Raw genomic sequence first — 27,629 nt, forward strand, 5'->3', positions numbered from 1 at the left:
ACCAGAATCGCAGAAGGTGACATATGTTTTCAGACACAGCCAGTGTGTGGATTTGTTTTGTTTAACTATATACTTATTTGTTTTAAGAAGGGGCCTTATTGGGAGGTAGGGAGTGTGGGAGATATAGATGGTATAGTGATAATGATCCAAAAATAAAGTAAAAAAAGAAAAGAACAGCTATGAAATATTTATTTATTATGCTTTAAAATTACACAGAGTACAGAGGCAATTATAAAGATATAATAAATTATTTTGATTATATGAAAGGATTAGGGAAGGAGAAGTGAATAAAAAGTGTATAGCATCTATCATGTGCCAGACACAAATCTACAAAAAAAAAAAAATCTCATTTAATCCTCCCAACAACCCTGTGAGGTATGTGCTGTTATTACAATACCCCATTTTATAATTGAGGAAATTTAGGCAGTTAGAGGTTAAATTACTTGTCCAGGGTCGCACATCTAGTAAGTGTTAAAAGATAGATTTGAACTCGGGTCAGCCTGATTCCAGGCCCAATGCTGTATTCACTGGGCCACCTAGCTGTCTGTGAAATTAAAAATTGAAAAGCTTTTACACAAACAAAATTAATGCATCTAGTGTAAGAGCTGAAGCAGTAGACTGGGGAAATACTTTGTATTAGATTAAAATAAGGGTTTGGGATCCAAGATATGTAGACAACTAACAGAAATATGTAAGATTAAAAGTCATTCCCTAATAGATACATGGTCAAAGGACTTGTACAAACAATTCTCAAAAGAATTGCAAATTATTAGCAACCGTATGAAAGAATTCTCTGAGTCACTATTAATGGAATCAAAACAACCTCAAAGCTTACCTTATATTCACCAAATTGGCAAAATAGAACAAAAGATGGAAATGGTCACTATTAGGTTGTTGCAAGACAGGTACACTAATGCATTGTCGGTAGTTATACAATAATAACGACCGTTTTGAAAAGCAGTTTGCAGTTATGCAAATAAAGTAGCTAAAATCTCCATATCCTTTGACCCAAAGATTGTACTGCTAGGCATATACCTCAGGAAGTTCCATACACATCAAAATATTCATAACAGCACTTTTGTGATAACAAAGAACTGGGGAAAAAGTAGTTCCTCGTCAGTTGGGGAATGGCTAGATGAATTGTGGAACATAAATAGAATGGAATTTTGCTGTGCTGTAAGAAACAATGCATATGATGAATAAAGAGAAACATGGAAAGATTTTCATGAATTGATGCACAATAAAATAATCAGAGCCAAGAAAACAATGTACACAATGTTTACAACAGTGTAAGTAGAAAGAGAAGCCACAAAATTATTGAAAATGAATGTTGTAAAATTAGGCAGTCAAGAAATATTTATTAAGTACCCACCATGTTCCAAATACTGGAGGAGGAAATGAAAAACCGCTCTAGTATCTTTGCCAAGAAAACCCCATGAACAGAAGTCCACAGGGTCACGAAGAGTCAGACGCAACCGAAATGACTGAACAACAAATGTGCCAAGTACCATTCTAAGCACTGGGAATGCAAATATGAATAGGGCAGTCCCAGTCCTAAAGAAGCTTACAATCTAATGGGGGAAAACAACACACAAAAGGAATCTGAAAAGTGTGTCAAAGAGGAGAAGTGGAGCTGAGGAAGAAGTACCTAGAGGGTTTGGGGGCTTAGTGCTATTTATTAGTTATATGATCTTGATCATGACACTTCCTCCCCACCCCCAAAAATTGGTTTTGTCTCGGGTGAAAATATTCTTAAGTATGAAAATATTTTCTAAAATCAGAAACAGGTATTTTCTGAGCATGTGTCAGTTTGGTTATCTAGTCCGCTAATATCCCCTGTTTGTGTGAGAATAAGTAAAAATGAACTATACTGATTCAGAAACCAAGAACTCCAAAATCCCTGAAATGCACTTTTCCTTTTTTCATAGGTACTGGGCCGATGTTTCTTGACAGTGATGCAAGTTCATTTCCAGTTTTTGTCCCAGGCATTACAGAAGGTGCAGCCAGTGGCTCACTCCTGCTTTGCTGAAACAGTCGTGCAAGAAAGAAAGAATGTTAGTGGCAATGGGAAAGCTTGCTTAAGTCCTACAACTGAACTGGATGATGCATTAAGATCTTGGAGAGGGGCTGCAGAGGTAAAGCTGCCATTTAGAGGGAATTTTTTTACTTCTTATTGCCCGACTACTAAACATGAATTGTTCTGGTGCTCTGGGATATTTATCAATTTACCTTCCGAAAGAGCTTTTACAAGTCACCACTCCAAGAAAGAACTATTTAATTTGTTTGGACCTCATTTTTTCGGCATTTAAATTGTGATCTCCAGTAACTTCAATCTCGGGTTTCTGGATGAGTTCTTATATTGGAATAAAAAGTACTCATTAGGAAATCAGTTGTAACTACAAGGTGAATAGATGGATTTTTCTGCACATACCTCCTTTCAGTGTAGTTAAATCACATACACTTTCTATTTAGGTCTTTAGCTATGTTTTTTCAATCAAGAAAGTCTGCAGACACTGACTGAACTCTAATTCCTGGAATTCTAATTCCAAGTATTATTCATCTTGACATCTACACACTGTGACTTATGAATAAGAGGCAGACTAGAAAAAAATATATAGGGAAATGAGGTCAAAGCCCATGACCTAATATGATCCCTTATCTGAGGGCTCCCATGACCTTCAGCCTCAGCAGTGCTTAGTGTAAAGAATATTCACTGAACTGAGTCAGAAGACCAAATTCCAGTTCTGCTACTAAGTAGTTTTATGACCTTGACTTAAATTACTTCTTTTCTTTGGGCCTTAGTTTCCTCATCTGGAAAATGAGAGGGGTATGCTAGATGATCTTTAAAGTCCTTTCAAATCCTGACTTTCTTTGGTTCTATAATTTTTATGACTGTATAGAATGTGGACTTCTTTATTTAACTATGCTTCTGTTACCTACAATAAACCTCACCTAATTTGAGGTAGTAGCAGTTGATTCTCATTTGGCTATGGGGTTTCTAATATCCTTCTCAAAGGATCCTTATCAAATACTCATTAAACAAACTTAAGGGAGAAAGTGAGGGGATCATAATACATCTGCCCCTTTGATAATAAGTACTTCATAATCATTTGCTGCCTGGGTATGGAAATAAGAGGGCACAAAAAGAATGAACATTTTTCAACTACAAGTAAAATATTCTATTCTCTGTGGATAAGATTTTCAGTCATAGGCCTGAAAATATGATATGTGATGGAGAAAGCTCTGAGTTTACTCAGGGACCCCCAAGTACTAGTCCTCTGGCTCAGCCAGTAAATTAACAGGACTCTTGGCAGATCACTGGACCTCTAACGCTTCAGTTTGCTCTTTGTAAAATGAAGGGGTTGTTCTAGGTAATGAGGCCCCTTTTTTGTTTAACATTCTGCCTCTTTATTATAGCACATTAGCTCCACCACACTATACTGTACTCAGGGACAAACAAGGAAAAACCCCACAAGAAGTGTACACATATTATGGTGACTATCATTGTGTGACTTTGGACTAGAGTTTCCTCTTTTGTAAAATGAGGTTGTAGTAGATACACTAAAGTTGTTAAACATTTGCTCAGTGCACAAAGACTGGAGCTCTTTTTGGTGCTAATTCCACAGGAAGTTTACTTGTCCTTTACACTGCATATGCTTCTAACATCTAGCATCCATACAGAATTTCCTCTTAAATGACTCTTAAGCTTATTTGATTTTATGATATTCTTTTCTTTCCTGTATGGAGAAAATAATCTTTCCAAGGCAAGTTTACGTTCCTAGGATTTGCTGCTGCTTATTTTCCTAGTACACATTTGACAGTTTCATATAATATTATATATCTTGAGTTGTACACTATTGAACTTGCAGCAAATAATTTGTTTATATATAGAATAATCACCTTTAATCATTTTGTAACATACAATCCCTAACATTTCATAATTGACTGAGAAACCTTTTATCTGCTACTTTGGTACTTTTGTTTGCCAGCATGTTCGTCATTTAACAGGAAATCCTGTCTGGATGCTAGCTGATAACAGCATCTGTAGTGTGTAGGACAATAAGTAAACTTCCTGTAGAATTAAAGTTCAAGAAGAAACTCCTGGCTTTATTTGTTGAGTTAGTATTTTATAAAAGGAAAGTAAGCACTAAACCTTTGCCATATTGTCCTTCCTTAGGTCCATTCTATGAGATCACTGTCTGTGACTTCTATGTAAACATTCCTATGCAAAGCACCTTTGAGTACTTCCTAACTTGCATGATTACCCTTATGGTCAATAGTAATTAATTTCTTTGAGTATTTTGTTCTGAGTTTAGAATTCATTATAAATATCTTTAACAGAAATTGATTTTTTTTTCAGAAATTGATTTTTTTCATTAAAACTGCTTGTTTTTTTCTCTCCAAACTTCCATTTTAAATGGTATTCTATGATTTCCAGTAATAGTAAAACAACTTGAGATTACTAGGTTATTGATGTCCAGGAAATTGTTTAGATCACCAAGTTACTAAAGATTAGCTAAATAAAAATCAACTAATTTCAGTGTGTTTAATCTCTAGTTATATTTCTTAAGGAGTCTCTGGAATATGAGTGGGTTTTTTAACTCCCACTGATTTCTTAGAGAAATGGGAATTAACTTTTGATGAAGATCTCTATATGAAATCTTCTATTTTTGCCTTAATATGCATTCTTTCCTGTTTCTGTGGTAGGGTGATTAGAATTTTAGGTTACTCTGCAGTAGTACCCAACCCTTGTATCTTTAAAGCAGGGGGGGGAGGAAGAAAAGATTCCTTGCTTAAGCCATGCTGCATATAAGCCTACATTTACATGAAGAACTAGCATTTCAACAGTGACTCTAAAAGGTGTTTCATTCTCTTCAAGATGTTTCATTGATGCAGAGGTCTAAAAGTTTAGCTGGGGACATATTAGCAAATAAAAAAGTCACTCCCTACAACTTTGTATTACTGCTTCTTTCAGTATTTCTTGCTTAATTTTAGTTTGATTGTTGATATTCGTTGGTAATTAAAAACCATATTTTGCTTACCACTTGTTATTTTTGTTTAAGGCAACATCTAGACTGAGAGAAAGAGGCTGTGATGGCTGCTTGGCGGGAATTGAAGTTCAACAGCTCTTCTGTTCACAGAGTGTGGCAATACCTGAACACCAGCTTAAAGAACTGAACATGAAAATTGACAGTGCTTTGCAAGTTAGTTGTTTGTTTTCTTTTTTGAGGACTTAAAATATGGTTATCTCAAGGGAAGTTGTTATCCATAACCAGCTGAACTGTCTTAATATGAAATTGTAATAGAATATAGCTCAAATCTATAACTATATACCTATTAATATCTATATTTATTGGACTGTGTTATATCATTGTAATTTGCTATCAAATCATGATACGTGAAAAAATCTTTTTTTAGGCATATAAAATAGCTCTGGAGAGCTTAGGCCACTGTGAATATGCAATGAAAGCTGGTTTCCACTTGAACCCAAAGGCAATTGAAGCAAGTTTGCAGGTAACCATTTTTTCTTCATATAACTTCTTAACTCTGCAGTGAAACGGTTCCTGTTGACTGTGGTGTCTTGCCTGGTCCATGTTGTATTGACTACATCTCATTGCTTTATATCTCTTTGAAGGGCTGCTGCAGTGAAGCTGAAGCTCAGCAGACGGGGCGGAGGCAAACTCCACCACAGCCAATGCAGTGTGAGCTCCCCACAGTCCCTGTCCAGATAGGATCACACTTTTTGAGAGGCATATCTTTTAATGAATCTGCAGCTGACAACCTGAAGTTAAAAACGGTAACTTTAGTTTAAATCCAAACAGCTTGAGTGTAAGTTTTTAAATATATTTGATAGGAGTTTTTATTCAGGAAACAAATAGAGGTTTAAGAAAGAAAAAATATGGGTAGAAAGTCCAAGTTTCACTAAGCATAGTTAAATCTTATCGTATGTAACACTAGGTTAGCTTTAAATAAATGTCATTAATAAATGTAATAAATATAGGCATGCCCTGTGACCTAGCCATGCCACTACTAGGCTTATAACCAGAAAAGAACCCCCAAAATAGAAAAATAGCCTATATGTACAAAAGCATTTACAGCAGCTCTCTTTGTGATGGCAAAAAAACCTGGAAACTAGCGGGATGCCCATCAGTTAAGGAATGACTAAATAAACTTTGGTGTATGGATGTGATGAAATCCTATTTTTCTGTAGGAAAGGGTGAAAATGATTATTTCAAGGAGACATGGAAAGACTTGCATGGACTAATGCGGAGTGAAGTGAGCAGATTTATACAATAATATATAATACGTATACATATATAATATAGAATAATTATACTATGATACTAATAATATAGACATGAATAATTTGGAAGTCTTTTAGTGATGAAAAATGAGATGAGCAAAACCAGGAGAACAATTTGTATGATAATACCTGTGTAGACAAACAACTTTAAAGGCTATGCAAACTATAATTGATGCAGTGATTGTCCATGATTACAGAGGACCAATGAAAAAACATACTGTCCACCTCCTTATAGAAAGGTGATGGATTTAGGATACATATAGTTTTGTATACAACCAGTCAAAGAATTTGTTTTGCTTAACTATGCATATTTCAGATTTTTTATTAATTTATTTTATTAATTAGCAATCACTTCCATAAACTTTTGAGTTTTAAATTTTTCTCCCCCTCCCTCCCCACCTCCCTCCTCAAGATGGCACACAATCTTGATATAGGCTATACATGTACATTCCTATTAAACATATTTTCACATTAGTGATGTTGTAAGGAAGAATTAGAACCAATAGGAGGAACTACCAGAAAGAGGAAACAAACAGAAGAAAAAAATAGCAAATAGTATGCTCTGATTTGCATTTAAACTCCATAGTTCTTTCTTTGGATATGGATAGCATTTTCCATCATGAGACCTTTGGAGATGTCTTAGATTCTTGCATTGCTGAGGAGGGCTAAGTCTATCAGTGTTGGTCATCGCATGATGTGGCTGTTAACTGTGTACAACATTCTTCTGGTTTTGCTCACTTCACTCAGCATCAGATCATACAAGTCTTTCTAGGTTTTTCTGAAGTCAGCCTGCTCATCATTTCTTACAGCACAATGGTATTCCATTACATTCATATACCACAACTTGTTTAACCATTCCCCAATTGATGGGCATCCCCTTAGTTTCCAATTCTTTGCCACCACAAAAAGAGCTGCTATAAATATTTTTGTACCTGTGGGTCCTTTTCCCATTTGTTTGATCTCTTTGGGATATAGCCCTAGAAGTGCTATTGCTGGATCAAAGGGTATGCACATTTTTGTAGCCCTTTGGGCATAGTTCCAAATTGCTCTCCAAAATGGTTGGATCTTTTCACAGCTCCACCAACAGTGCATTAGTGTTCCAATTTTCCCATATCTTCTCCAACATTTATCATTTTCATGTTTTGTCATATTGGCCAATCTGATAGGTGTGATGTGGTACCTCAGAGTTGTTTTGATTTGCATTTCTCTAATCGGTAGAGATTTAGAGCATTTTTTCATGATTCTATAGATGGCTTTAATTTCTTAACTGAGAACTGTCTGTTCATATCCTTTGACCATTTGTCAATTGGGGAATGACTTGTATTCTTATAAATTTGATTTAGTCAGTAAAATTTTTTAAAAATATAACTATGCACACATTTTAATTACTTCATAAATTTAACATAACACTATTATTACAAACTTCCATTTAAGTCTTCCCCTAATTGCCTCATCAGAATTTCTAGGTAACTTTGGATTCTTGCAGGCTTTTCCAGTGAAGTATAAACTCTGGCAAGTTCAACCAAGCTGGAAAGTCTTCAAACTGGGAATGTGTAATAGAATTTGTATCTGTCATGCAAGGACCAACTTATCAGAGAGGGACTTTACTAAGTAATGAATTTTTGGAGTCAGGGGACAGGGGGAATGAGGAGGGAGAAAAAGCAACACAAGTAGTCACAAAATAATTACAATGTCTTTCTTGCTTTCCTTCTTTCTTTCTCTTTTTCTGTCTCTCTTTCTCTCTCTCTTTCTCTCTTTCCCTCCCTCCCTCCCTGTCTCACTTCCTTCCTCCCTTTCTCCCTTTCTCTCCTTCCTTCCTTCCTTCCTTCCTTCCTTCCTTCCTTCCTTCCTTCCTTCCTTCCTTCCTCCTCCTCCCTCCCTCCCTCCCTCCCTCCCTCCCCCTCCTTCCTTCCCCTTCCCTCCCTCCCTCCCTCCCTCCCTTCCTTCCTTCCTTCCTTGTCTATAACTCCTTAAATGTCAGTGGCTCAAAGGGGGAGGAAAATTTAGTTCTCATCTAAAAAATTGGCTTTCATCTTTCCCAACAAACTTTACTTTTCTTTTTTAGTAAAATTAAGTATTTCAAAGTATCTCACCAAAGTGAGGATTATTGAGTAGGTGATATGACAGATCTCTAGGAATCAGATTTTTTGTAAATCTGCAATTTTAGATCACTAATGAGTAAGACATCCAGTAGATCTAAATAAATAATTGAATAGAGTAATGATGAACTGAATATATCTTCCTTAAGAAATTAAAAGCATGGGGGCAGCTAGGTGGCGCAGTGGATAGAGCACCCGCCCTGAAGTCAGGAGGACCTGAGTTCAAATCCGGCCTCTGACCAAACACTTGACATGTACTAGCTGTGTGACCTTGGGCAAGTCACGTAACCCCGATTGCCTCACTAAAAAAACCCCAAAAACAAAAAACAAAACCAAAAGAAATTGAAAGCATAAGAGAAAACAATCTTAACAAAATCTGTTGCTTCTAATAATGATTATACAAATAAACACAAAAAATTCCTTCTGCAAATTTTCACTCATAGCGTAATTTTTGTTGTTATGTATTACATGATTTTCTTCTTATCAATATACAGCACACGATGCTACAATTGATTAAAGAAGCAGGCTGTCATAATGGAATTGCCACAAGGGATGATTCTCCCGTAACTGAAGTTTTGAACCAGGTTTGCCCTTCTACTTGGCGAGGCGCCTGTAAGACCGCTGTGCAGCTACTATTTGGCCAAGCTGGACTGGTACGTAAATTTGGTCACAGGATGTGATCTTGAGTCAGTTAACTTCTCAAAGCCTCATTTTCCACATATGTAAAATGAAAGAGTTGGACTAGAAGAGTTCTGATATCCCTTCCATCTCAATGAATACTGTATGTGTAACTGCATGTGTGAATATATATCCTGATTTCAGAAACTAACAAAACTATCACAGTTTAAAGAATTTCAAATGTTAAAGTTTACTTAAAAGAAAAGATCAGAAATATTTTATGTATAGGTGTTTTTTCTCTATATGGATTAGCTAATACTAAAAATGTTATCTTGAATTTGCGAACTTACATCATCTCTTAAGTTCAGCTCTTATTGCTTAATTTTCTCAAGTTTTCAGAATACTGTAAATTCAGTTCTGTGGAGCTGCATGGAACAGAAAGATTATAAGTACATTGCAATTATTACTGTTATCTGTTTTGTTGTTGTTGTTGAATCAGTTGTGTCTGACACTGTTACCATTTGAGTTTTCTTGGCAAAGATACTAGAGTGGTTTGCTATTGCCATCTCCCAACACATTTTACAGATGAAGAAACTGAGGCAGACAGGGTTAAGTGACTTACCCAGGGTCATACAGCTGGTAAATCTGAAGCTATATTTGAACTGAGAAAAGATGAGTCTTCCTGACTCTGGGTGTGGGACTCTGTCCACTGTGCCATTTAGCTGCCCAGATTATTGTTACTAATGATAACAATTATAAACACCTCACAATTACATAATACTTTAAGGCTTACAAAGTATTTTCTTAATTATCTATAAGGTAGATAATGCAAAGATTTTTCAGATGAAGAAACTGAGTCTCAGAGAAGTTAAGTCAATTAATTAACATTTATTAAGCTGTTACTACGTGTCAGCACTATGCTGAACAAAAACAACTCCTGCCCTCAAGTTGTTTAGTGTTAATCCAGAGCTCAAACTTATTTCTTTTGACTATATGCTTTGTGCCCTTTACTACCCTTTATAGCAATTGGAGAGCACATTTTTCCCATCTTGTTAATGAAAACACTGCTCTGTGTACGCCACTAGGAAGTCATGCTTTTTTTTGAATCTGCTTCACAATACAGGCAGTCACTGAAGAAACTATAAATAAAATGTAAATTCTAACTAAATTATTAAATAACATACAATTTGGTATTAGAGATTAACATGGATTTCTAAAGACCATTTTAGATTAAATCAGGAGGTAATAATGAGATCAAAACTGTACCTGTGACTTTGTTTAGATAAGAATTGTGAAAATTAGGAGAAAGAAAGGCTTAATGTTAAGGAAACAAGTGGTTCTACAAAAAATTGTTTAATATTACTTGAATAGTATAACATGCATCCAAGCTGAAATATTATATTCTTCACATATGAGGTTTTGTGTGATGACATATCGTGTTTTTAAGATTATTGTTCAATGGGCGGGGTTAAAGAGGAAACACCTGTACAACATGAACAATAGTTGCTCATGGTACAGGAAGCCATTTCCCAAGGACCCATCAGACTGGGTGGAGGAATGTGTTAATCATATTTTACATTTATGATACTCAGAGGTTGGATTTCTAAATCATGAAAAAATACACAATTATATACCTTTTGTCCTACTGCTTTAAAAAATATTTTTTCATTATAAGTGGTATGATAGTTTAGTTAAATTGCCATATAGATGGTCAAAAAAAGTACACTGAACATTTAATAAAAGACATGATGATGATAAAAGAAAGCGGGACAGAAAACATGTTCAGAACTTAGATTTGTTCTTTCCTTTTCTTCCAAAATTATCTAAATTATGAGTTAGGAAACTTGTATTTGTGGTTTTAAGCCAAACAGGTTAATATGGCACATTATTTGTTTATGTTGTGCCTACAAATACACATCTTGTTATGTTACAGTTTCATAAATGATAAATATTGAACAAATAGGCATTTATTAAGCAACCACTGTGTGCCAGGCACTGTGGTAAGTTAAAATCCTGACTAAACTATACTTACACTGGTCTGCTTTATTTTGACTGTTGGAGATGCTTTATGATTGTATTTACTGCTGATTTGGTCAGTTGTTCAAAATGGGTTGTTTTTGGGCAGTGGTTTGAGATGAAGTGTGTGTACAGAAAATAATGTTATAAAAATTGAGTGACTAGTGTAAATTTTTGTCAAGTAGGGCAAACAAAGATGTACAAAGTGATTTGTTTCCAGGGAAGTTTGAGACATGGAAGGAGTCATTTGAAAGTGTCTACAAAGTTTTTATTTTAAAGTTTATAATAAAAATATATTATAGATTGAAATATCAGAGTACAACCTTGCTTGACAGAGTGAAATTTGCATCTCTGGACAATTTCAGAATTGCTTCTTTACTTTTTCAAGTACAAGTAGTAAAGTTGCTTATGGAAAGAAAGCTAAATCATTATTTGATTGAACAAACACTTAATAAGTTCTTTCCGTATTAAAAAAAAATTGACCCTTTTAGCTGAGGGTAATCATGAAAAGATTCATGGAGCATAGTAGAATTTAGGGCAGGAGCTATCCCTTTTAAAAAATATTTTTAGTTCTGTTAGTACAGTGTAAACATTTACATGTTTGTTGATCGAATGGATATATTAGAGATTTTAAAAATTTGGATGCTAACACTGAAGAGGGATTTGAACAGTCTGTTAGCCTGCCCTTTTAAGAATGCTTTTCTTATTTTCACTATTAATGTACTTAATAAACCATTTTTTCCACAAATAATGTAAAATGTAAGCTCAGTGTGTTAGTGTCATTACAGATAAAAAATTAGCGGAGTTTAAATTAATGATATTTTCCAATGTGTCTCCAACTGCTCTTCTTATAGAAGAGGCATAAAAAATGCTTAAAATGTATTTGTTTTGTTTTCCTAAAGTTATAAACAAAGGATTTCATTTCAGTCCTATTAAACAAATATTAAGCAGGTACTTCACCCCATGCAAGGCGTTGTGCTGGGTATTAGGGACACAAAGATGTTTGGTTACAACACCAACCCTTCTGTTAAACTTCCTGTCAGTCCATTGTGGAGGAGAAGGGGTTTGAGATAAGGCATGTACACAGGCAGATATGATCATTGTAAAGAGAAGTTCACCCAAAAGTGCTTCATTATATTTACCAGAAGGGAGCAACCACTTTCGGAAGAAAAGAAGACTTAGCGACTTTTCAAAATCATTATTTATTTATTTTTAGTGTTCTTTTCTTCTTAAATTTTGAGTTGCAAATTCCTTCCTTCTCACCCACCTCCTTCCCCCACCAAAGTGCACAAGCAGTATAAGAAAAGAAGACTCAAAGCAAGACAATAGCACCTGAAATTTGATTTGTTTTCTAAGTAGTTGGGTTCCGAGAGCCTCACGCGTCTCTTAAATCCCTGTTTCCCTGGATTAAAGTTGTGCCAGTAGCAGTGTATCTTTTTTGGATAGAGAACTTTCGAAATAAAGTAAATTTGATGAGTTTGGATCATGACAGCTAATGAAAGCATGATAAATTTCTGGCATTGTGTACCTCTGCTGACTTTGAAAAGGATTCAGAAACGAATTGACCAGTACTATTTGATCAGTAATTGATTTAGTTGTCTTTATTATACATCTCTAATTATTTTCACAATTAATTTTTGTAAGTAAGCAAATATCATAGTAGAAATTTTTTTCATAGAATTTTGGAGTTAAATATACCTCAGAGACTATCTAGTCCAATCCATACTTGACTAAGGATCCTCCCTACCATATAACCCAACAAATGGTTATCCACCTTTGTCTAAAACACCTCTAGTGAGGGAAGATCCACTGCCTCGTAGGACAGCACATTCTCCTTTGGCATTGCTCTGATTGTTGGGAAGATTTTCCTTTCATCAAGACTACATTTGCTTCTATGGAACTTCCATCCCTTGCTTCTAGTTCTTTTCTGTGGAGTCAAGCGTGCAGATCTAATCCTTCTTTCATGTGACAGCTTTCTAGACATCTGAACATATCTTTTGTGCCTACTGTGCCTTCTATTCTCCATGCTATCAGTATCACTAGTTCCTTCAACTAGTACTCATATAATAAGAACTCATAGCCTTTCACCATCCTACTTGTCTTTCTCTGGACACTGAAGGTAGTGTCCTAGAACTGAAATGCCTAGAATGCAACAGAGAATTCCAGGATGACATCTCACCAGAGCAGAGGACTGCCTTTCACCTCCCTAGTCCTAGACACCATATGCAATGTAGCTTGAGATTGCATTAGCTTTCTTGGGTGTTATACTACGCTGTTTACCCATATTGAACTTGCAGTACTCTAAGACTATCAGACCCTTTTGGATGAATTGCTCTCTAGCCAGTTCTCCAAGTCTTAAACTTGTGAAGTTGATGTTTTGAGCCCAAATATAATACTTTAAGTTTATCCCTATTACATCTTATTTGATCCCTCCCAAGTGCCTGCCAAGATTTTTTTGAATCCAGAGGGCATTATCTTGCTGTGTGTTAGATTTGTCCCTCCTAATTTTGTATTATCTTCTCATTTGATGAGTATGCTATCTATGACTTTATGCATTCAAGTTGTTGATAAAAATGTTAAGCAGTATAGGACCAAGCACAGCTAATGGGGACCCTTTCCTCCAGACTTTCCAGGTTACTACTGGAACATTAGGGACTTCTCTTTGGGCCTGGTCATTCAATCAGTTTCCAGTCTACCTGATTACCTTGTTGGCTAGCCCATATCCCTCCAGCTTCTCCACAAGACTTTATCAGATTCTTTGTTGAAATCTAAGTAAGCTTTATTTGTAGCATTCCTCTGATGTATCAGTTTAGTAATTCTCTTTTAAAGAAGGAACTGAGATTAATGTGATGTGATCTGTCTTTGACATGGCCGTTTTGGCTCATTGTTATCACTACTCTCTTTTCTGTATGTTCACTGATGATTCCTTTAATAGTAGGTTCTAGATTTTTCCCACAAATCAGAGTCAAGTCCACTAGCCTGTAGTTTACACATCTCATCTTGCTTTAGAAAGTCAGGACAACTTTCATTGCATACCTTGAGTAGCAACTCACTGATAACTTTTTTTGTTATGTCTTTGCTAGTCCAAAGATCATTTTCTTTGGCAGAATCCACTTCCAAGTCGTATGGAAAGAGTGTGGATTTGAAAGTCTGAGAACCTGTGCTTGACCTAACTCTTCCTCTTACTTACTTCTGCCCAGCTTATCTTTAGGATGAAGATGTTGGACTAGATGGATAACCTCTAAAGTAACTTGCAGTTTTCAGTCATTAAATATTCAAACTTATGGAGATAGAGGCAAAATAAAACTAGAACAGGTCTATCTTTTTGCTGTCACTAGTTAGCATCCAGTCTATACTGAGCTGTGGTCTTATTCCCTCATTGAGCTGCTTTTCCTTCCCAATATAATTTTAAAATAACAGACTCTTCTTACTGTCTTCAGCTCTCTCTTCTAATCTTAGAGTCTTTTGTATTTTAGCACTTCTGATGCTGTAGGATTGAGCCGTTCATTTCTGTTCATCCTCTTTTACTTGCCTCCAATTTCTATATGTCTTTTAAAAATCTAAGTTGGGTGGAGATTTCTTCCTGAATACATATTGTACATTTTAGGCAACTCTCCTTTTTCCTTATCAGTTTTGTTTCTCTTTGTGCCTTCAAAATGTCATTCTTAGAACCTCTCATCTCATCTCTCTTGTGCAGAATTCCTCTGTAGAATTTTAGACTTTTGGATACTTTCATTCTTTTTTCTGAATGTTTTGAAATATGTTCTCCCCATATCTGAGATGTATGTCAGATTGTTACCAGCTTTCTTCTTCTATATCACGAATTCTAAGATTGAGTGGTTACTTCCTCCCAAGGCTCCCAAAATTTTGACTCCCAACACCTAGTTCCTCCTTTTAGTGAAAATCTAATCCAGAATAGTATTTCCTTTTATTGATTCCTCTAAATTTTGTGAAATTATCATTAAAGCAAGTCAAGAAGTTATTAATCACTTTGCTTTTGGAAAAGAAGAGTTCCTTTACTTTCTCCCTTCCCCCAAGCATCTGGGCTTAGAATCAGGAAGAACATGAATTCAAATCTTGCTCCAGTTTCTTCAGCCAAAGAATGGAGATAATAGTAGTACCTAATATGCATAGTTTTTGTGAGGATCAAAGGAGTTAATATTTGTACAAAGTACTTAGCACAGTACCTGGCACATAGTAGGCCCTGTATAAATGTTTGTTTCCCCCCCCTCCCAATTTCCAGATTAATTGAAAGCACTCCCTGTCATTACTTCATAATGTGTCTGTGCTAAACTTGTTTTGGAAACAGAGAACCCAGTTTTAAATCTGCATCTCTGTGACCTTGAATAAGTCCCTTAACCTCTCTGGGTCTCTGTCTCCTCATATATAAAATGAAGGATTTGGACTAGATAGCTCCCCCCCCAGTGTAATTTGTGGCATAAAACAAGGAGGCATGTCTGTCAAAAATTTCCCTTATGTCAAGACTAAATTTCCTCCTTATGACTCCTACCCATTGCTTTTCCTTTTGTGCTCTGGAGTCAAGCAGAACAAGTCTAATATTTCCATTTCATGACCCATCAGATATCTGAACATAGATCTCAAATCCCCTCCCCCCTCCAGTCTTCTCTTAGTGGGTAAATCACTTCATATATTCAAGCCTCAGGTTCATTATCTATAAAATGAGGATAATAATGCCTGTAGAAGGGAAATGAGTCTAAAACTGTGAACCTAGCTAACTGTTACTAGTTTCTGAATAATTACAACTCCTATAATTTGTTGAGTAATCACAATTTATAACAATGTGTAGCTGAAGGAGCATCCTGTACCTTTTATCCTCCCACTGATACTCTCTTTCAACTGTTTATCCTTTTCCAATTGATACTTATTTGTTACAGTTAACTGGCTATAAGTTACATCATATAGATCCTGTTTTTGCAGATGTCTTGTTAACTATAGTTAATTGTTTCTACTGTATATCATTTATATATCATCTTTTAAAGCAGATATTTTTAAGTTATGGATTTGCTTTTCTATAATATTATGTATTCTCTACTTTGCTAATTTAGTAAATCAGAATAGACTAAGCTTTTTCTTTTATTGTGTTGTTTTTTCAGTATAAAAGAAGCTGGCGTAAAAATCTAGTTGAATTAGTACCAAGAGCTATTATCTCTGTAGTTGTTACTCTTTAGAAAAAAAAGTATCCCAACTTAGCCACAGTGTCTCAGAGTTTTCTTCTGGGGCTCACTACAGTAGCTAGTTTATAGGCAGTCATGGCTATCAAATGAGACAATGTATGTGTAGTGCTTTGTGAACACTGAAATGCTATAATAAAATACATAGTAGTGATGGCAGACCATAGTACTTGTACCGTTCCCACTGCTGCTGCTGGTGTTCCTGCGGCACCTCCCCCTCTCCCCCCCACCCCTGCCCTGACCTCTTGGATGATTTCAATGGTAACAGGCCTAACATTCTCTTTTTCAGGTCTTTAAGTTAGTGTCCCCCTGGCCGCCTCAGTGTGTATGTAGAAGTAGACCTTTTATTTCCTAGAAAATAAATGTCTTCATTTTGTTTTGATAGGTGGTGGTCGATACAGCACAAATTGAAAATAAAGAAGCTTATGCTCCCCAGATTAGTTTAGAAGGTTCCAGGATTGTGGTTCAAGTCCCATCAACATGGTAATGTTACATATAATTTAATATCTTGATTTTAGGAGAGTTTTATTATCTGTGTTCCCATCATCAAAACGATTGTTCTAGATGCACCTTTGTCACATTGTGCCTATGAATCTGAGGCATAGGAAATGCAGACTACACTCCACATTATATGGATGTAGTCACAGTGCTATAATGTTTGCAAAGCACTTTCACTGGCTTTCAGAATAGTTAGAAGTTTATATCTCTTTTCATCCAAATGCCTTAAGTATGTTTTTAGCTTTTGAATTTAAGGGACACAGCATCTGGGTACTAACTCATCCTTCGTTTGTAATAGTGATATTATTCCCCTTCTCTTGTTTTATTATGTTATGATCCCAATTCTCCTTTCTTTTGTTCAAGAAATATGGAGAATTTTTCAGAATGTTTTATTTTATAATTTTTTTTAAATAAAAAGGGTTCATTTGCTATGCTAAGTTACAAGGCACAATTAATGCAAATGATAACTTTTCTTTAGCCTTTAAAACTGAAAATGAGCTGAGGCTCATGCACATAGATTATGTTAAACTGTTTTGAAAATTTTTAATTAAAATGTGAATGTGTAATAGGAAATTCTACCAGGCAGTGATGCTGAGGAGTGTTTATAGATTACTAATAAGTTACCGTCTTTCCCATGTCCAAAAGCTCCCCATCTCAAAAAAATTTGTACAGGAAGGAATCAAAAAAGAAAATAAAGGAATACCTTTTGGTTGAATTAATTTTTAAAATTATAATATTCACTGACTTGTTCTACCAGATATTAAAAGTTCTTCATTTTGTCTTAAGCTATTTGTGTTCCTTAATCTTCAGAATTTGTCTTTCTGATCTCTCCCATTTATTGGAAAGTCAATGAACTTACCTCACAATCTCCACTTTGAAGAGAATAACTAATCTGTATCTTATGAGGGAAAGATTTATTTGGTTGCCTAACTACCATTTCTAGCCTGCAAAAAAAACCATCTGAATAAGATGTTTTTGGAGATGCTCCCCCTACTGATTGTTTTTGGTAAAGCAGAGTTCTGTCTGTTAATGATCAATGTATTTCTATGATCTATACATTATGACTTAGTTTAAAAGGTGCATTCTCTTAATTCCCTGAGCTTTGTGGTAAGCTAAAGACAGTATAGATTAAATGGATAGTCAGCATATAGTAGTGTTTGGTGGAAGTCCAATCATGTTTACAGATTTTACTCAAACCATCAATTCTTTAAACAAGAAGTAAAGTTTTTAAATGTTCTTCTCTTTGACTTTGTAGAAACTAGTTAATTCCTGTACTTTCTCTGTATTTAAATGATTTCTGCTTAGTCTGTCATGATACTTAGAGGAAACAAGTTGCCGTTTCTTTTAAGATAACTGACAATTAAAGGCTAGCATTCAATTAAATTCAACTCAGCAAGCATTTATTAAACATCTGGTGCATACAAGATACTGGCTTAGGTGTTGAGGATACAAAAACAGAAACAAAATTCTTTTAGTTTGCATTTTGTGGTGTACTATTGTACCATGCTGGGATTACCACGGGAGCAGAATCAATCAGTCTCTTAACCCTGCAGGTCAGGAACATTGTGTTAAAATAGAAATTAAAATTACCCCCCACACACACCATAGAGTACTCATAGAAAAAATTCATCTTGGTCTACTGTATATCTTGTTAACCTGGGACTGTTATTGGATGCTAGACAATAATACTTTTCTCCCCATTTCACATATCTTTAGGCTGCATGTTAACTTTTGGTGACAGCTATTTTCTGTCAGCCTACTCTCTCTATATGTCCACTTTAACTTTCCAAGTGCAAATATAAAGGACTAAGTTGCTTAGCTCTGAGTACCCCAAGTCCCATATTTCCTTGAGGGTGGCCTTGCTACTCAGTATACCATATTATAAATCAGAAGGTTGCTTATCTAATATAAAATCAGAGCAAGGAGAATGGGGTGTTTTTAAGGCATATTTCTGTCAACTATCATAGCATAATGAATTGCTTCTGTTCTAGTATTAGTTGTCCAGAATTAGAATACCTTAAACCTAAGCAATGTTGGGAGTACACTGATAGGACGTTTCATAACATCTACTATTTTTCTGATTACACTTATCATAATTCCAGCATCCTTTAATACTGTTTTTTAGTTTCTAAATTTACAGTTCAGTTTATATCATGTATGATAAGTGAAGTTACTTTCTGTTATTTACTAGTGATTAGGGGACATCTTTGATGTTGTGTTTCTAATGTGTATGCAACTGTAGTTACAAAAGATAGACTTTTCCTGGCTTGATACCTTGTAATTATCCTTAATTTGCCTTTCAATCCATCTTACTTTGGGTCTTGTAGCCTTGTTTACTAATAGCCTTTTTGGTGGAAGGAAGCCTAAGTTAAGATCATTTTCTGTAATATGTATTCTCTAACACAGGTACTTAGCTGAGACTTAGCAGCTATTGGTCATAGAGGTATAGGCTTATTGGGTAGTATAATATTTCATCTCTTTATTTAGACCTCATGGATCTCTTTGTTCCTTTGTGAACTTTGTTTTCATGCATTAAAGTAAAATCCTGTCACAGCCATGAGATATCTTTTTTCTTTTATACTTTGTTGCTATTGCCAGTACTTTCTTTAGAAGAATTAGAATATGGAATTTCTTGCCTTCTCAAGGGTGGGGTGGGATAGGGAGGGCGATAATTTGGAATTCAGAGTTTTTTGGGTTTTTTTTTTTAATTTTTTTTTGGCTAGGCAATGGGGGTAGGTGACTTGCCCAGGGTCACACAGCTAGTAAGTATTGTGTGTCTGAGGTCAGATTTCAACTCAGGTCCTCCTGAATCCAGGGCTGGTGCTCTGTCCACTGTGCCACCTAGCTGCCCCCAGGAATTCAAAGTTTTAAAAATGAATGTTAAAAAATGTTTTTAGGGGGCAGCTAGGTGGCGCAGTGATAGAGCACCAGCCCTGGATTCAGGAGGGCCTAAGTTCAAACCTGGCCGCAGACACATAACACTTACTAGCTGTGTGGCCTTGGGCAAGTCACTTAATCCCATTGCCTATCCAAAAAAAACAAACAAACAAACAAAAAATGTTTTTATATGTAACTGGGGAAAAATAAAATACTAAATAAGAATTTTAAAAAAGCAAAAAAAAAGTTGAGTATTAGCCTATATGGCGTTTCTTTTTATTATTTTTTTATTATATTAGTGTAGTTTAGGGGTGGGGAACCTGTGGCCTTGAGACCACATGTGGCCCTCTGGGTCCTGAAGCATGGTCCTTTGACTGAATCCAAACTTATAAAAGGATTTGTTTTATGAAATTTGGAGTAGTCAAAGTCTGCACTTGAGGACCAGAGGGCCACATGTGGCCTTGAGACCTTAAGTTCCCCATCCCTGGTGTAGTTTCTTCTTATGATGTATTTTATTACTAGCATATTTTAATTTTTAATCTAAACCTATGATTCTGATGGTAGAAATTCTCCCTTCATGGATGTAAAATTTATCTGTGATCTGAGATCCTGGAGAATAGCTTGGGGCACTAAAAGGTTAAGTGACTTAGCTGTGATCACATATCTGGCTTGTGTCAGAGGCAGGACTTGAACCCAGCTCTTCCTGACTATATCCATCACACCATACTGCCTCTGTTGATATTATTATTAAATCTTTGTTAAATGCTAATAGTTCCTAAAAGTAATGTCTCTTTTGATGAGAGAACTTAAGAATAAGGAAGGCAAACAGATACACTTTTTTTTTAAAAAATCATCTTTTGTTTGTACAGTGGATAATTGCTGATGACAAATTATTAAAATTTAATTGTATTTTTTTCCTGATAACAAATGATAGAATATAAAAGTGTAATATGTCCTGTAGTATCTGTATTGATATCTACATTTGGAGGTTTTGCTTGATGTTTGAGGGGGGGATTGGGGTTAGAGTTGGGATATATATATATATATATATATATATATATATATATATATATATACACATATATGGAGGTTAATTACACTCCCACTGTGTCAATACAGAACATCAGTAAAAAGTTTTTATTTGCCATTAAGCAGAAGTTATAAATACTTGCAGTCTTAAAATAATATGATAATGATATAAGTCCTTTTTGTTAATAGGTGCCTGAAGGAAGACCCTGCAACCATGTCTTTGCTCCAGAGAAGTCTGGACCCAGAGAAGACTTTGGGCTTAGTAGATGTACTTTATACAGCTGTGTGGGACTTAAATCGGTGGAAGGAAGGAAGGTATATATGCCCAGAGACTAAAGCACAAGAGTCTATTTACTTCTTTCCTTTAAAACTATCTAGAATTATTTAGATGTCCACATACATATTTATCACAGTGTTACAAAAGTTCCTGTCTCCTCCAGAACAAAGGATTTGAGAAAGACTGGTGTTGAAATAACATATCCCATTTATTGGTAAGAAAGAGTAGTCTTAGGTGGCCCATATGCCCAAGTAATGCAGGTACAAATATGACAGCATGTCTTAGTTATGGATTTCTTATCAGGAGTTAGGTGATCTAACACTTCTGTACTTTAAGGACTTAAGACTTCATTGTTGTGGACACTCCCTCCACAACTGCCAAGTATGACTTCTCTGTGACTTGGTTTATATATTTGAGAGTGACTGAGGCTAGAAAAATCTCTCACTCTGCACCATATCTGGAGATGCACCTTGCTTTACTTAGCGAGGGCAGTCCATAGACATCAAACACATTCTGTTACTAGGTCTACACAGAAGACTTTCTAGCTTGGTAGGACTTACACTCTTACTGGTATAGTCTTTAAGAATCCAGGATCACCTCCATACCTTAATTAGGCTTTAGTGGCTTTAGATGGCTTTATCTAAATGCTATTTAAGTGAATTTAGAATAAAGTAGGGGAAAAAACTATATATTCAAAGTCCATTTGTAAATCATACTAAAGAACATCAGACTTAATTATACGTTGTGCTCTCATGTCACCTTCCAGTTCTTTCTCTTTCCCATATCTATCTCCTTTATTCATTTTGCATTCATTTAGATTTGATTAGCTTTTATTTTTGGAATAATCTCTGGTTTCTGATGCCTCTATATTTTCTCCCTTTCTTTATGGCCTCATTTAATGTCCCCTTCTCTGGAAATTTTTATTAGTTCCATTTCTTGTCCTTTGATGAGACATTTTACTTGGCAGAGTGGAAATCTATTCATGTCATTTTTTGAAGTTCTTTTTATGGACAATAGATCTTTTAAGAATATTGAATATAGATTGTTATTTAAATAGTGTGTACTTTAGATCTGTGATCATTTGTTCATTTGTAAAAAAAATTGTAAACTGTGGAATGCACTTGGGAAAAGCTAGTATTTCCTAAAAAATTTTTTTCAAACTTTTTTAGAAGGAAAATTTTATTTCATTGTTGAAATATAATGTTATTTTTCAGCTTTAAAAAATTGATACATTTCCATTTAAACAGGGAGCAAGCTTTGCCTTCTATTCAGATTCAACTTCAACGTGAGATCTCTGACTTTGGGAATCAAGTTGATATGCCTCCTGGAAATGGAAATAAATCATCAGGAGGCTTGCAAAAGACATTCTCAAAATTGACTTCACGGTTTACAAAGAAAACTTCATGTGCCAGTTCCAGCAACAGTGCAAGTTATTCTATCCCAAACACCCCTTCTAAAAATGTTTTCATATCTGGAAGTTCTGAAGAGAAGGCTAAAATGCCCAGTAATATTGATACAAGATTACAAAGCATTTTGAATATTGGTAATTTTCCAAGGACTGCAGACCCATCAGCCCAATGTGCCAGTAATCAGATAGTTAATGGCTTTTTAATTGAACATAGGGAAAATTTCTTCAAAGGAGATGATGGTAACGATGACAAAGGTATGAATCTCCCAAGTGATCAGGAAATGCAGGAGGTTATCGATTTTCTGTCTGGCTTTAATATGGGCAAATCCCAGCAGGCTTCCCCAATGGTGAAAAGGCGTAACTCTGTTGCTTCTGCCACAACAGCTGAGACGAAATCAGGGACACTGCAGCCCCCACAGCCTCCGCCACAATCGGTGTCACATGTAACCTTGCATGCTTCTCAGCGAGGGTTAGCACAGCAACAGCCACCGTCCCCTAAACAGCAGCAGCCACAGATGCAATATTACCAACATCTGCTTCAGCCTCTAGGGCCACAGCAGCCACAGCCGCAGGCACGGACAACTGGAAAGTGGCTTAGTAACTCTTCACAACAGCCTGCTCAGGCAGTTGGAACTGGATTGTCTCCTCTTGGCCAGTGGAATAGCCCTGGCCTTTCAGATCTGAGTCCTGATTTGTATAGCTTGGGTCTTGTGAGTACCTACATGGACAACATGGTGACTGAGGTGTTAGGACAGAAGCCACAAGGACCTAGAAATAACACATGGCCGAATCGTGACCAAAGTGAAGGAGTCTTTGGGATGCTGGGAGAAATTCTGCCTTTTGATCCTGCAGGTATGTATGACATTTTAGGTGGTTTAATGCTCTAATTGAAGACTTAGTTGGAATAACAGCTACTCTTAACAAAATACTACTCTCTTATAGGAATCCCAGAACCTCAGGTAAATGGGGCTTGGGAGCTACTGCTGTTCACCAAGAGGCTTCATTTATAGGCTCTAAAAATCCTCCCCACACTCTTGCTGTTTGAGGATTATGCTGCCCAGTCAGTTCCAGAACATTTATTGGTAGATGCTTCTAGCTTTTGCTTCCCCCTCTTCCTTTCCCCTCTTTCACTGTCCTAATATTTTAAGTGGAGAAACAAGGCAAGGGTAGATGTGAAGTAAGGAGCTGGCTGAGTGGGTAAAGTATACTTAATAGTGATTTTCTAAGCAGTTCTTCCAAAACAGGACATTCTTTTTGTATATAAGCATTTAGAAATTGTTTCTCACTTTGCTGTAAAACTATTAACTGTTATCTTTTTCATTTTTTAGAATATCAAATTTAAAAACATTACTGTTTATTTGACTGCATAGTTTCATCCTAATCTCTATGACCATTTTTTTTTGCACTTAATAGTACTTTGTTTTTTTTCCAATTACATGTAAAGATAGTTTTCAACATTCATTTTTGTAAGATTTTGAGTTCCAAATTTTTTTCCTTCCCTCTCCCCTCCCCAAGACAGGAAGCAGTCTGATATAGGTTATCCATATACAGTCATATTAAACATATTTCCACATTAGTCATGTTATGAATGAAGAAACAGAATAAGAGGGAAAAACCACAAGAAAGAAAAGACAAAGTGAAATTAGTATGCTTCAATCTGCATTCAGACTCCATAGTTCTTTCTCTGGATGCAGATAGAATTTTCTATCATGAGCATGACCAGTATTTTTGTTTAGTTTTATATATTACAACATAATGAGTAAAAATAATTTATCAAGTGCTTATTATATGCTAAGTACTAGGCATACAAAAAAAAAAGTGAGACAGTCCTAGCCCTTGGGTAGCTTACGTTCTAGTAGGAGGAGGCAATATAGAGGAATGATGACCAGGAAGAGGTATTTTTACTTAGGAAATCACAACAATGGTGAAGGGAACCTTTAAGCGAGTTAATTGGTAAATTACCTGCCTATAAAAAGGAAAGTGATTAATGATGTCACTATTACTTATTGTAAATTCACAAAAATTAACTAAACTTGTTTATTGAATTGTTGAAATTATAATAAATACACTTTAAGATTAATTTCCTTCATTGAGTGTCCGAGATTTAATTTAAGTCCCTGGATTCACCTGCATTTGGTAACTCATTTTGACTATATATCCACAGAAGAAATTACTTTCAGGAAAGTGAGAAAGAACTTCTATGATCAACAGTCCCATAAGGACACCAGAGCAAGGAATAATTTCATTTCATGTACCTAGGGAGCCACATTTCCATTCTCTGGTGACTGGGCTAGATATCTCATACAATGTGTTAATAAAATATTCAGGCATGTGGGATACCAAGCTACTGAGGTGGGAGTTAGTGCTGGTTGCATTTTTGTTGTGGTCATTTTCCAGCTATTTGGTTCTTTAATATAGTTTGCTGTTGATATTTTAAAGAACCTTGAGGTGAAAAGGTATGTGTAATGATAAACACTGGATAATAAAGAAATTTATATTGACATTGGGAAACCATCATAGTAAAAGAACGTTCTTTCTTTCCTCTTCCTCCCATTTCCACATAGAGTTGAGTGTATGCTCACATTGATTATGTACTGCATCTCTAATATCTGGCTAGGCAGTGGTGAATAATCCGCTCAGAAGATAATGGAGAATTGATTCCACTGAATGTCGCTCCTTTGAGGGTTAATATCTCCTGAATGCTTTTTGTTTGTTTTGTGCTAGGGTAGACCACCAAGCTTAAGAGCTTAAAAGACCATGATTAATTATAGTGGATCTATAACAATCGGCTGTTCTTTTTGTGTCCAGTTGGCTCAGACCCAGAGTTTGTCCGGTATGTAGCTGGGGTAAGCCAGGCTTTGCAGCAGAAACGGCAAGCCCAGCATGTCCGTCGCCCAGGCAACGCACGGAACAACTGGCCTCTTCCGGACGATGCCCATCGTACCTGGCCCTTTCCTGAGTATTTCACAGAAGGGTGAGTGCTGACAAACTTAGGTAGTACCGCTGCAAAACCCATGGAGTAAGAATTGTATGTTCCTAGGGCAAGCCAGAGATCATCGTTCTCAAAGCATGACTAGAGGAGGCAGTTTTTTGGAGGGATATCCCTTAACTGATCTTTGGATTTTTTTTCTTTTTCGTTTTGAGAGAAATAGAGAATTTCTTTTGTTTATAAATCCAAGTGTTATAGATTTTGCCCATTTCATGATGTTCAGTGTTGTGATGTATCCCTTATATACACATGTTAAATATGAATTAATGACTTTAAAACAGAGCAGGTTTTGGTTTTTTTTTTTGAGTTTGATTGCTTAGGGTAAGGACTGCATTTGATTCAGTTTCTTAAATGTGTAGGTGCTTCACATTACAAGGTGATTATGTTATGAATTAGATGTGTGAAATGTAGTAATTACCAGTTTTACCTGCTAAGAACAAAGATATGAATTTACCTGCATCATCTTCAAAGAATTATATCTCACGTTTAACCTTAGGCTAAGATTACAAAGTATTTCTTTTGAGCCTCACTGTGATCCTGCAAGTTGGCAGTTCAAGCAGTATCACTCCCAATTCAAGTTCAAAGTGGTTGTGACTTGCCCATTGCCACTTTTAGTGAGCATATGATTGACTTTAACTTCCTTTTTTTTTTTTGGAGGCAGTGGGGGTTAAGTGACTTGCCCAGGGTCACACAGCTAGCTAGTGTCTGAGGTCAGATTTGAACTCAGGTCCTCCTGGCTCCAGAGCCAGTGCTTTATCCACTGTGCCATCTAGCTGCCCCCTGACTTTAACTTCTTTGATCTGATGAATAGTTGTCCCCAACACCTCAACATTATTTTTAGAGAAACCAGAATGCCTTCGGATATTTCCTAGCACTTCTGAGTTTGAAAATGTATATTATATATAGATCTATAGATTTTGGGGAGTGTTAGAAAGTACAGCACCAAAGAGACATGTTATTCAAGAATGTAATTGAAAAAATATGTTTTGCTGCATGGTAACATGAGGCTTCCGAGCATTTAATGGAATATGAAATGTATCCAGGCGAGAATCTTGTGTTTTCCTTCACTGTAAAACAGAAGATAAGGAAAGGAATCTTGCTACTATTATATATATTTAGTCTTCAGACCTGAAATGAGGGTTTTGACTAATTTCTTCTTATTTGGCTTTCAGTGACATGATAAATAATAGCTGGTCAGGCACTCAGGGAGACTCTGCCAGCTCAAGTGATGAGACATCCTCTGCTAACGGCGACAGTTTGTTTTCCATGTTTTCGGGGCCAGATCTTGTTGCTGCTGTTAAGCAGAGAAGGTAAGAATAGATTTAGAAAACTAATAAGAGGACAGAAAAACATTTGAATTTGTTAATTCATTCTTGATAAAGCTCAAAAGGCAGGAAGCTAATAGTAAAATTGATTTCCTGTGGTGGTGGTTATTCCTGTTTATCCTATAGAAGTAACTATGGCTCTGCTGTGCTCACTCTTTTTATTCAAGCTAGAAGATTTATTTTGTGAAGGGCTCTTTCCCTAGTTCCTTCTCCAGCTAAAGCAGCCACATCTTTATTGTAAATTCTGCACAGACAGCTTTTGTAGAGCAGAGGTTCTCAGTCTATATGGCATGGCTATGGGACATGTTGAGGGGCTCATCATATAACTGCATGCTCTATTATGTAGGGAACCTGACTTGAAATGGAGTGGAAGCAAATACATATAGTGTCATTATTACTGAGTACCTAACTCCACATGATGATAAAGTAGTAATGGCATTGACAAAAAAGACTTTAGATGAGTATCTTTGAAGATATTAAGTCCCCTCCAGGAAAATATCAGAAGGAGCCAGCGACCTATTGAGGTAGTTAGGTTTCAACTTTAGATGGCATCATATTATCTTGCAAAGCTAGTGTTCTCACTAATTGATTGGGTGACTTTGGGCAAATTACTTAAAGTCTTAGGGTTTCATTTTCCTAATTTGTAAAATGAATTGGTTAGACTAGGTGATCTGTAAGCTGTCTTCATCTCTAATATTCTATTGTTATGTGACTGATATTCAATAGTCATCTATCACATACATACTGCATACAATACACTGTGCTTGGTACTGGGGGAGATTGAAAGATAAATAAGGTTTTATCCCTGCCCTTCAGGAACTAATATTTTAACAGGGAGAGATATGATACATTCACAGATAAATAAACAAATTACATTATAGTTGAGTTAGTGTATTAAAGGAACATGAAGTGCAGTGAGATAGGATGAGGGAGAAATCACATATGGTTTGAGGGGATCAAAGAAAGCTTCATTTTAACTGGATCTTAAAAGATGAAT

General features: G+C 35.9%; 1 protein-coding gene across 3 annotated transcripts in view; it reads left to right on the plus strand.

Moving 5' to 3' along the window:
• GARRE1 (granule associated Rac and RHOG effector 1) overlaps positions 1-27,629 on the plus strand; it is a 117,132-nt gene that overhangs the window by 81,439 nt on the left and 8,064 nt on the right. For all 3 annotated transcript variants that reach the window (XM_020985014.2, XM_020985016.2, XM_020985015.2), the window contains 10 exons: positions 1,929-2,135; positions 5,064-5,204; positions 5,419-5,514; positions 5,636-5,797; positions 8,898-9,056; positions 16,615-16,712; positions 20,823-20,948; positions 22,158-23,170; positions 25,127-25,292; positions 26,480-26,617. In XM_020985014.2, coding sequence (XP_020840673.1) covers positions 1,929-2,135; positions 5,064-5,204; positions 5,419-5,514; positions 5,636-5,797; positions 8,898-9,056; positions 16,615-16,712; positions 20,823-20,948; positions 22,158-23,170; positions 25,127-25,292; positions 26,480-26,617 — 2,306 coding nt within the window. The remainder of the gene's footprint in view (positions 1-1,928; positions 2,136-5,063; positions 5,205-5,418; positions 5,515-5,635; positions 5,798-8,897; positions 9,057-16,614; positions 16,713-20,822; positions 20,949-22,157; positions 23,171-25,126; positions 25,293-26,479; positions 26,618-27,629) is intronic.

Source organism: Phascolarctos cinereus, unplaced genomic scaffold (genome assembly GCF_003287225.1).
Source record: "Phascolarctos cinereus isolate Bilbo 61053 unplaced genomic scaffold, phaCin_HiC Scaffold_2;HRSCAF=192, whole genome shotgun sequence".
In the NCBI taxonomy this organism is placed as follows: Eukaryota; Metazoa; Chordata; class Mammalia; order Diprotodontia; family Phascolarctidae; genus Phascolarctos; species Phascolarctos cinereus.